This window comes from Marmota marmota, unplaced genomic scaffold (genome assembly GCF_001458135.2).
Source record: "Marmota marmota marmota unplaced genomic scaffold, marMar, whole genome shotgun sequence".
Lineage (NCBI taxonomy): Eukaryota > Metazoa > Chordata > Mammalia > Rodentia > Sciuridae > Marmota > Marmota marmota.
Genome location: NW_025999990.1, coordinates 43109856 through 43122055, shown reverse-complemented (window position 1 = coordinate 43122055; position 12200 = coordinate 43109856). Strand labels below are relative to the sequence as shown.

General features: G+C 33.5%; 1 protein-coding gene across 3 annotated transcripts in view; it reads right to left on the bottom strand.

Annotated features, from left to right (window-relative positions):
* The window catches only part of Rock1 (Rho associated coiled-coil containing protein kinase 1), a 151407-nt gene that overhangs the window by 50469 nt on the left and 88738 nt on the right, over window positions 1–12200 (bottom strand). For all 3 annotated transcript variants that reach the window (XM_015482498.2, XM_048806464.1, XM_048806465.1), the window contains 3 exons: window positions 2961–3096; window positions 1163–1254; window positions 816–1062 (listed from right to left, as the gene is read on the bottom strand). In XM_015482498.2, coding sequence (XP_015337984.2) covers window positions 816–1062; window positions 1163–1254; window positions 2961–3096 — 475 coding nt within the window. The remainder of the gene's footprint in view (window positions 1–815; window positions 1063–1162; window positions 1255–2960; window positions 3097–12200) is intronic.

Below are 12200 nucleotides of genomic sequence, written 5' to 3'. Positions count from 1 at the left end.
GCAAATGAGTTTCTATGTCCACCTATAATACCTGAGGAATTCCCAGGATTTAACAGTGATAATCCTCTATGTATAGATTAGTCTCACTTTGAATAAGGCCTTTATAAATTAGTCAACTTTTTCAATTACATTTTCAGTTAACTTGGCTATAAATTGTAAAATATTCGCAGTACCCGCCTTACTAGAGTGCCTGTGAGAGTGTGGAGATTACAATGTGATAAAACTGTAGGCGGGCTGGGGATATGGCTTAAGCAGTAGCCCGATCGCCTGGCATGCACGGGGGCGCTGGGTTCGATCCTCAACACCACATAAAAATAAAAAATAAAGATATTGTGTCCACCTAAAACTAAAAAATAAATATTAAAAAAAAAAAAAAAAAACTGTAGGCATTACCCTGCAAGAAAAAGAATGCTACTTGTTTCAGGTTTCACCATTTTCTACATGAAGGCATATGATTTAAAAAAAAAAAGTCTCATATTTTAAAAAATGATACCTTTTGTTATGTGTTTTTTAAAACAAAATAAAGAACAAATGTTGTATAATTAAACTTATTTGAGGAATCTAGAGTAGTCAAATTCATAGACACAGAAAGCAGAATGGTGGTTATACAGGGCCAAGGGGGAGGGGAAAACAGAGTTATTGTTTAATAAGTAGAGTTATAGTTTGAGATGATGAAAAAAGTTCTGAAGATGGATAGTGATGTTGGTTACACAACAATGGAAATGTACTTAAAATCATTGAACTGTACACCTCAAATGGTTAAAATGGTTAATGTTATATTATATTAATTTTATCACAATAAGAAAAAATATTACCTTGAAGGTCTCCAATCATTTCAGAATCATGACCTCTGTCTCTTCGTTCAGCTTCCAATACAGCTTGTAGCTGGTAGTAATCCTTGTCTGTTTGTGACTTGGAATTCTCTAAAATTCTGTTTCTCTCCTGCAATTCTCTGTTCAGGGACTCTAGCTGGCTAATTGATATGCTCATCTCTGTATGACTCTTCCTTAATCTTACAGCTGTGTCTGACTCTGTCCTAAGCAAGTCATTGGCTTCTTCTAGCTATTTAAAAGAGAGAGAAAAAGAATTTTGAACAAAATATGATTATAATTATTTTAATTTACTATAATTTAAAAATAGGAACCTTATCTGAAAAACTTACCTGCTTTTGTAATTGTATCAGCTTCTCATTTGTAAGCTGTGAATTCTGACTTACTTTCTTTAAGTCTTCCAACTGATCTTTTAATGTAGAAACTAGACAGTGAAAGGATATGTAAAGATTATAAACTTTTAATAGAGGAAACATAAATTGCTTTTTTTAAAAAATGACATTTATTCTTAGACCATAACAGTCAGCCAAACTAGGTCCATTCCCACTCCTAAAACCAAATTCCTGCTTGGATGTCCTAACATTTTAAATGCATCAAAAAGTATATCATCATTTTATAATTCCAGAGTACAAAAATGGATGTTTCCACTGTTGTAATATCTCAAATTCTGTTATTGCCTTAAAAAGATCTATTAGAGTAATGTTATAAAGCTAGTTTTATTATTTGTTTCTGAATAGTACAATTACTTGAATCATTTGAATAGTTCAGTATTTTTAAAATGGTATACAAAATTCAAAAGGCACTAAACGGTAAGTAATGTAGAATAAGTCTTCCTTCCTCCACATTATGTCTGCATCCTTTGTGTATCTCTTAACTGGTTCTTCTCCCCAGTAACAACTATTATGAATTATTGCATATGCTTTCTAGGATAGTCTACAAATTGATATCATAATATAAAACCATATACTTCTCTTGTTTTCACATGCATATCTACATAAATACATATACTTAATTTAAGCATATGTAAAAAAGCACTCATTAAAACACAAACCATCTATACTGTTGTCTTTTCAAGATATATCTTGGAAATCTTTTTATATAACAGTATATAAGGAAATACTTTATTCTTTTATAAGCTGCATACTATTTGATCATACAGATACACCAAAATTTATTAAATCATTGATTAAACTTACAATGTTTATAATTTTTTCAATTAAGCAATTCTATAATGAATAGCCTTGTGTATATAATAGATGGCACATATACATAAGTATATATGTAAAGTACAGTAGAAGTGAAATCACTCTATCAAAGGGTATAGGAAAACATTTTAAGTGTATTTTTAAGATTGGAATTCAAACATGAAATTCTAACTTAGGAGTTCTCAAACATGGCTGCTTGTTAACAGTGCCTGGGGAGTTTATAAAAAATACTGGTACTCCAGGTGTGGTAGCTAAGGCAGGAGGATCATGTTTTGAGGCCAGCCTCAGCTATGAAACCCTGTTGCAAAATAAAAAACAAAAAGGGCTGGGGACATGGTAGAGTAGAAAAGTGCCCTTGGGATCAATCCGTAGTGCCAAAAACACACACCAAAACAAAACAGAAAATACTGATGCCCAGGCCATATGTCTATATCAATTAAATTAGCATTTCTGAGGTTTACTCATCAGTATATTTTAAGGCTTCCAATAGATTTCAATATGCACACAATGACAACATCACTATTCTTGTTAAATACCACTTACAACTGACTTTAATATGTCATAAATTTACCTGGAGATATTTAGAACTGTAGCTTCATAAATGGGCATTAAATTTAAAACAACCTAATGATAAAGACCTATAGGACAGTGTTAGAAATTACAGGGTCTAGAGGCATAGTTCAGTGACAGAGTGCTTGTCCAGAAATTCTAGCATTTTTTTTTTTTTTTTCCTTTAGTACTGGGAATTGAACCTAGGGGCACTCTACCACTGAGCCACATCCCTAACCCTTTTTACTTTTTCTTTTGAGAAGTTGATGAGGCTGGCCTCAAACTCGGTGATCTTCTAGTTCCACCTGCGGAGTCATGGGGATTACAGGCATGTGCCAGTCAAAATTCCAACATTTTTTAAAAAGTAGTAATTTACCTTCATTTTCTACATTTCTTCTCTTTTCATTTTCCTGTTCAGCTTTTCTTTGGTACTCATTAATTCTATGTTGTAGCAACATTTTTTCCTTCTCAATTTGAGACACTGTAGATTCTAGATTTCTTCTTTGATTCCCCTGAAATTATAATGACAAAAGTTACCACTACAATTAATAGTCCTTGTCATTTATGTTCTTTAAAAAAAAAAAAAAAAAAAAAAAACAGATAAAAACTGAACATGGATTGTTTGTTTTTTTGCTTGATAATCAAATAGTACCTCCTTATAACTTTTTAATAACAGATGAAGCACACCTTATAAATAACAATCCTTATTTAAGCTAGATAAGTAAAATTCAGAATTCTGAATCCATGAACTTAAAATACAAATATATCTTACCTTTTCAGATCAAAAATTGCTGTATTAAAGGCACCTACACTGTATTATATTACAAATATTTTGGTTTGTTTACAATATTCAATTTAACTTATGAAAGAATCAGACAGTTATTAAATATTTGATCATTAATGCAAAGCTGAAATGGTTCCAAATGGTACAGAGGTCACCACTCCAAGTCACCTCATATCAATAATATTTTGCTTATCTTTTCTAAGATTCTTCATGTATCTACCTGCATTAAAAAGTAATCAGCTGGTTGTGGTGGCACACGCCTGTAATCCCGCAGCTGAGACAGGAGGACCATGAGTTGAAAGGCAGCCTCAGCAACAGCAAGGCACTAAGCAACTCAGTGAGACCCTGTTTCTAAATAAAATACAAAATAGTTCAATCCTGAATAGCCCCCCCTCTCTCAAAAAAAAAAAAAAAAAATAATCAAGGAAATACTTTAGAAAAAGAAACTACAAGGGGGAGTAGGGTGTTAAAGTAAAAATAGTCAAAATTTCACAACTTAAAAATTTATCTCCTGTTTCTGAATTACCACTTCTAGGATTATCTTATTTTTGACGCTTCATTTTCATCTTTAAGACTCTACATCAGGGAGACCTGTTTTATAGTATGTGTCTTCTCCAGGCTTTCCCATCTTTAATCAAAAACTACCTTTTAAGTGAGATGCTCTCGGAGAGATTATTGTAAAGGTGACACAGACCTATAAGGCTTTTCAATTTTTGAGATTTTATCATTTTAACTTTAAATCCATTTGAATTGTTGTGTGTACCAACAGTTCATTTCTTCTTCCATGGTACAGGTATACCAGAGTGTTTAATCATTCACCCATCATAGGATAGTTTCAATTTCTGGCTATAAGTAAAATTGCTATAAATAATAATATACAGGTTTTGTGAGAATATATAAAACTTTTCATTTTTCTGGAATAAAAGCCCAAGAGTACAATTGCTGAGTCACACGGGTGGCACATTTAGTTTTTTTAAGGAAATGTCCAAATGGTTTTCCAGAATGTCTACCATTTTACATTCTCATCTGCAATATACAAGTGACCCAGTTTCTCCACATTCTGTCAGTTTGGGTGTGATACAATTTTAAATTTCACTTGTCCTAATGGATAAAGAATGATAGTTTATGGTAGTTATTATTTGTTTATTGGTAAGCTTTGAGAGTTCTTTTAAAAGTCCTTTGTGAGATATATAGCTTGTAAATATTTTCCTTCAGTCTATAGCTTGTGATTTCTTCCTCTTTAATAGGGTCGTTTATAGAGCAAATGTTAATTTTGATTAAGTCCAATTGATTGAACTTTCCTTATATAGAACAAATCTGTGGTGTCATACCTAAGAATTTTCTAACTTACTGGTTCCAAAGATTTTGCCTTTATTTTTTCTTCTAGAAGTTTTATAATTGTATATTTACATTTAAATCTATGAATCATTGGGTGAATTTTTGCATAAGGTGTAAGATAGTAAGGTTCATATTCTTGCCTATAGGTATTTAACTGTTCTATTATCATTCGTTAAAAGACTATCATTCCTCCAATGATTTGCTTTTGCACTTTTGCCAAAAAGAAGTCAGCTATAATCATGTGGAGCTATTTCTTTGTTTTCTACTGTTCCACTAATCTATATAACCATTCTTTTTTTTGGCCCTGGGGATTGAACTCAGGGCACTTGAGCCACATTCCCATCCTATTTGTATTTTATTTAGAGACAGGGTATCACTGAGTTGCTTAGCACTTCACCATTGCTGAGCCTGGCTTTGAACTCTTGATCCTCCTGTCTCAGCCTCCTGAGCCGCTAAGATTACAGGCCTGTGCCACTGCACCCGGCTATATGCCTATTCTTAGTATCATGCAGTTCTGAACATCATAGTTATGATTTTTCTAAATAAACCACCCTGTCACATGTATAAAACGTCTAGACAGTTTTAATTATTCCTTTCTGTTCCTCCCTACTCTTGACTTATTATGAATGGGTGGGTATTGCACTCTATCCAATGATATGTCTGTATCAACTGATATAATCATTTTTCTTTAGTAACTAATATGATGAATTAAACTGATTTTCAAGTATTAAAATAAGCCTACATCTCTGAAATAAATCATGGTTGGGTTTACCTTTTTATATATCACTGAATTCTATTTTGATAAGACTTTTTGTGTTTGTATTCATAAGGGATAATGGTCTATAGTTTTCTCTGTAGTATGGTCTTTGGTTTTGGTATCATGTTAATATCAGCCTCATAAAATTAACTGGGAAGTGTTCTCTTACCTTTTGTGAGAAAGAGTACAGATTTGGTGTTTTCTTTTTTTAATCCTATTTTTTGGTCTTAATTTATATCTGCTTTTTACCTTTTTATTATTTCTCCTATGCTAAATAATCTCACCCACCTGTAGACTTTTTTAAAATTTTTTAGTTGTTGATGGACCCATTGCCTCATACATGCTAGGCAAGCGCTGTATCACTGAGCTACAACCCCAACCCCAAATTTGGTGTTTCTTAAACCCTTGGCAGAATTCTCTAGTGAAATCACCTGTCATGGGGAATTTTTATTAGAGTTTTAAAATTATGATTTTGCTTTACATAACACTTATACAGGACTATTAAAATGATCTATTTTAGGGGCTGGAGTTGTGGCTCAGCGGTAGAGCACTCGCCTAGCATGTGTGAGACCCTGGGTTTGATCCTCAGCACCACATAAAAATAAATAAATAAAATAAAGGTATTGTGAACAACTACAACTAAAAAAATAAATTTAAAAAAATGATCTTTTTTACATTGTATGAGTTGTGGCATTTGTATTTTTCAGGGAGTTAATCCTACTTTATCTAAATTTCACACTTGTATTTAAAACTGTTCACAGTATCCCCATATTCCCTTTTCATATTCAGAGTCTATAATGATATGCTATTACTAATATTGGTAATTTGTGTCTTTTTTTGTCAGTCTTGCTAGAGGTTTATTCATTTTGTTGGTCTTTTTCAAACTTTTTTTTTTTTTTTTGGTCATTGATTTTCTCTGTTGTTTTTCTGTTTCCAATTTCACTGATCTCTACTTTAGTTACAGTAGGGATCTGTAATGTCCCCTAAAAGTTTGTGTCTTGAAGGCTTGGTCCCCAATGAAGCAATGTTCAGATGTGGGGCATTTGGGAAACGACTGGATCCTAGGAGCTCTAACCTCATTAATGGGGGTAATCCACTGATGGAGTCACAGCTGGGAGGCAGTTCAAAGTGTGGGAGGTGGGACCAAGTTGAAGGAAATGGGTCCTTGGGGACTATATCTTTTCTCCAGCCGCTTTCCTCTCTCTGCTTCCTAGTTGTCATGAAGTGAGCAGCTCTGCTCCACTATGTTCTGCCTCACCCACAAGCCCACAGTTAATAGGACTAAGTGACTATGGACTGAAACCTGTGAAACTGTGAGCTATCTGTACTCCTTAAAAGTTGTTTTTCTTACATATTTTGTCACAGAGGAAGAAAGCTGATTAACATTAACAGCTCTTATCCTTACTGTTCCTACCTTTCCATTGCTGTGGGTTTCTTTTTGTAGTTTGTTGAAGTAGGAGCTTTGATTATTGATTTGAGACTTTTCCTCTTTTCTAATGCAAACATTTAAGATTCATTTTCAGCACTATGTTAGTTGCACTTCACAAATTTTGATGTTGGATTTTCACTTCAATGCTCTTAGTATTTTTTTAAAATGAAGTTTGGAAGCCAGGCACAGTGGTGCATGCCTGTAATCCCAGTAGCTTGAGGGGCTGAGGCAGGAAGATTTCGAGTTCAAACCCAGCCTCAATCAATAACTTAAGAGAGGCCCTAAGCAACTCAGCAAGACCCTGTTTCTAATAATATATAAAAAAGGGCTAGGGATATAGCTCGGTGGTTAAGCACCCCTGGGTTCAATCCCTGGTACAAAAAATAAAATAAAATGAAGTTTTGAGATATAATTAACATTGAATATAGTTTTTCATTTTCTTTGAGCTGATATCTTTGACCTAAGGTTTATTTAGAAATGTGCTGTTTGGTTTCTATGGGTTCACGGTTTTCCTATTATCTTTCTAGTTTGATTATATTTTGTTCAGAAAACACTATATGATATATTCAACTGTTTTAAATTGGTTTGCTTTCTAGTTCAAGATGTGGTATACTTGGGATGTGGTCCTTAAGCACTGAAAAGATTATATATTCTACTGTTGATGGGTAGAGGGTTCTATAAATGTCGAACAGACCCAGTGGCTGATGGTATGGTTGGATTCTCCTATATTTGTGATGATTCTCTGTCTAGAAAGAGGAGTTGAAATCTTCAACAATAATTGCAGATTTGTCTATTTCTCTTTCAGTTTTTACTTCAAGTATTTTGTAGCTCAACTGTTTGGTGTATAAACATTTAGAATTGCTGTGTCTTCTTGGTGGACTGATTATTTTTATCATTATGCGACATTTCTTTCTGCTCTAGGTGATTTTCTTTGAGCTTAAGTCTACTTTATTTGGTATTAATATTGCCAATTTCATTAGTATTTATATATCATTTTTGCTTACGTATTTATATATCTTTTTACTTTCAATTTACCTATGCTTTTATATTTGAAGTTTTTGTAGACAATATATTAAGTGTGGGATTTTTTTAAAAAAATGAATTTTAAGGGCTGGGATTGTAGCTCAGTAGCAGAGCACTTGCCTTGCATGTGTGAGGCAGTGGGTTCAATCCTCAGCACCACATAAAAATAAATAAATAAAATAAAGATATTGTGTCCATCTACAACTAAAAAAAATCTATAAAATTTTTTTAAAACCTCTGTTAATTGGTATCTATTTAATTTTCATTTGATTTAATATTAAGGTTAATTCTGCCATTTTTCTTTGATTTCTGCTTTTTATCAATTTTCTCTTTCCTGCTTTTTTGTGGGTTACTTGAATATATAACATACATTATTTTTTAAAGAAGAAAGTATCTGTGGAGATAAAATCTTTTATTTGTGGAGTTTTTTAGTGTATTTTCTGGTACAGATTTTTCACTGGATGCTTTAGATGTGTTGTTATATATAAATACCATTATATCACATTGTACTAGTGCTGACATCTTACCAATTCATGTAGAGTCTCATTACCTTCCTGTTTACAATCATCTTAAACATTTTCTTTACATACACGTAGAACTACATCAGACAGTCTTATAGTTTCTCTACAACTATCAAATACAACTAAAAAAATTAGAAGGAAAATGTATTTCTGTAATTTTATTGTCTCTTCTTTTTTTCCTTATAATTCAAGATTCCTTCTTTTGTTATTTCCTTTTATTTGGGGAGGGAGTAGTACTGAGGATTAAACCCAGGGGACTCTACCACTGAGCTATACACCAGGTCTTTTTATTTTTATTTTGACACAGGGTCTCACTAAATTGCCCAGGCTGGCCTCAAACTTGTATTTTCTTGCTTCAGCCTCCTGAGTACCTAGGATTACAGATACAGATGTGTGCCAGCCTATACACTTATCACTTCCTTTCTATTTAGAGAATTTTCTTTAGTCATTCTCTTAGGGAAAGTGCACTGGCAAGTTACTTAATTCCTCCCATCTGAGAAGTTCATTAATTTTCTTTTTTTTTTTTAGTTGTAGATGGACAAAACACCTTTACTTATTTTTTTTATGTGGTGCTGGGAATCAAACCCAGTGCCTCACATATTCTAGGCAAGAGTTCTACAATGAGCTACAACTACAGCCCCTCTTGATTTTTTAAAAATTCATTTGGGAAGAATATTTGAGCATAGAATTCCAGGTTCACAGGGTATTTTTTTTTTTCCCCAGCACTTGAAAAACGTGTCACTTCCCTCTTGTCCTCATGGTTTCTGATAAGATATCTGCTTTTATGTGCATTGATTTTTCCCTTTTAAGTAAGGTGTCTCTTGCCAAGTTTCACATTTGCTCTTTGTCATTTGCTTTTAGAAGTTTTATTATGTCTAGGTGTAAACTATCTTTGGATTTATTCCTTTTGTGGTTTGTTAAGCTTCTTGTAGGCTGATGTCTTTTACATGTAGGTTCATGTCCTCTGCTATATTTGTGGAATTTTCAGTCATCATTCCTTCCCATCTCCTTTCTTCATTCTTTCAGTAATTCCAATGATAGAAATGTTAGAACTTTACTGTTACAGTTCTACATGCCCCTGAGGCTCAGTCACTTTTGTGTCCCATACATCTATTTTCTCTGTTGTTCAGACTAGAAAATTTTTATTGTTCTATCTTTAGGTTCTCTAACTCTTTCCTCTGTATTACTCTGCTGCTGACATCATCCATCAAGATTTTTATTTCAATTACTATAATATTTGTGGTTGGTTCTATTTTATATCATTCATCTACATCTTTGCTAATACTTTCTCTTTGCTGAAGCATTTTTTTTTTAAACTTACTTCAAGTATGTTTGTAGTTGGTCACTGAAACATATATATGATTGTTCCTTTAAATCACTCTCAGATATTTATAACACTTGTGCCACCTTGGTGTTGGTATCTGACTTCTCTCATTCCAGTTGAGATGTTTCTAGTTCTGATTATGATGAACAATTTGCTATTCAAAGCTGGACATTTTTAATATTATCTTATAACATTCTGGATCTTAATTTGAATCTTCTACTCCCACTAGCTAAATCATGAAGTCAACCTAGGTGTTCATCAACAGATGAATGGACAAAGGAAATGTAATATGCATAGTCAATGGAGTTTTATTCAGCCACAGGGACAAAATTATGCAAGAAAACAGAACTGGAGATCATAGTTTTGCATGGAGTAAGATTCAGAGAGAAAAGTATCATATTTTCTCATATGTGTAGAAAATAGAGGGAAAAAGAGATGGCATGAAAGTAGAAAGGTGACCATTAGGGTGGAGGGGTAGTAAAGGTAGGAAGGAGAGGGTGGACAGATATTAGAGATTGAGATTGATCAAACTGTGTTTTTATGTATATGTGAATATGCCACAATAAATCTCATCCTTCTGCATAATTAAGATGAAATACATAAATAAAATGCCTGTTTCAGGACGCCTTTCTGTCACTATTCTGGTAGGATTAAGGAAGTGCTACTTTATTTCTGCCAGGTGAAAATAGATAACCAGATTTTGCACTTAGCTTCTATTGATACCCAAAGTTTGTATGTGTGTGTGTGTGTGGGGGGTGCTGATCTTCATTACCGCTGGATGACAATGGGAGTTCTAGCACTCCATCAATTACATGCCTGACAGAGGGGAATACCTTATTACTATTTCTTAGGTGGACTACACAGTTACTGTGTGGAGAAGGCTTGGCATTTTCAGTGGTGAAAGTTCTGACTTTCTACCATGCCTCTTCTGGCAAACACGCCAGAAAATAGTGGGAGGAGTGCCATGCCATTACAGGTAGCTGTAAGTGGAAATCTGGATTTTCCTCATGGCCTCTGCTACACTGTCTGTGGAGAAGGAGGAGGTTAGTTACCTCACATTGGGGATGAATATCCCTTTACTAGGCTTTCTTTGATATTAGCTCATCTGAGGCTGTGGTATATTACAGCACAGAGGAGGTGGGAGTCTAGGCTTCTCACTTAGCTTTTGCTGGTGGGGGGTGGGGCTACATTTTTCCATGCCATTTGCCTGAGTAGAGCAGTAATTGTGTAAGTTTTCTGACTTCCTAACCTACTCCTTTTTTGGTCCTTAAGTTAGGGAAAGACTTTTCTTAGGGTTTTTGTCTGTGCTGTTGGCATTTCTAGGTTGCTGCCATTTCCAGTAAGCAATCTGAGATACATGTGCAGCAAAAAGAGAGCCCGGAGTATTCATTCCTGTGTTGTTTTTCAAGACCCAAGTACCTAATTTACCTGGTCAGCCTTCTTCTTTCCACCTTTCAGAATACTTTTTTACATTTGCTTTGTATTTAATATCTATGAATTTTAGCTGTACTTAGCAGGAAGAATAGGGAAAAGTACTTTCATGGTGTTTTTCCCATAAGTAGGACTATTCTAATTTATAATTAAGATTTCCCTCTCTATCTTTAATTTGGAAAAAGGAATGACAAATCTAACAATCTAAATTTTATCTGTTTTAAAAATGAAATAAAATAAAAAGTGAAAGATATTCAAAAAGGATCCCTTAAACACTAAGAGTAAAAAATACAGTGCAAAGGCTAAGTACATACTGCCCAATGGCCAACTGGTAAAATATTACTAAAATCTTCACAGATGACTGACTGACTACACGTACATACAAAGCTACAAATGAAAGAGGATAAACCCGTGACAGATACCATTTCTTAGTAAAAATAGAGAGGTTAAATCTAAAAAGGACAAGGAAAGTAATATACTAAAGAAAGACTACAGATAGTCTTCCTTTCAAGGGACTCTTCACATACACAGTAGAAAGATATCTACAAGGAGACTAAGAGGAAAGAAAATGTATTACATATTTACAAATATTAAAATCATCCTATTATCAGAGAAGTTTATGCTATGTTTCTCTAATAAAACCATCCTAGTAGGTAATCATGGAAAACATGAATAATTCCAAAATCAATGTACTTCCCATTTGACCACATGTAATTATGTTAATATCAATCCTTTAAAAACATTTTAAATTAGATTCCTTCCTCATTCCTATTTGTCTCTTCCTGATATAGTTCTAGATTCAATTTCTGATCTCTAACTTCTCTTCCTTATTTTCATTTTTCAACTTTAAGGACTTTTGAACTAAATTTTATATTCTAAAATTTCAAAATGGTCATAGAATAAAATTGTACAAAGGAAACTTAAAGTATAAACTGCACTACTTGAACCTGCAACTCCAAAGGCTTTCATCTTAATTCTCTAGTTGCGTTTTGTGTTTCAACTATGTAGT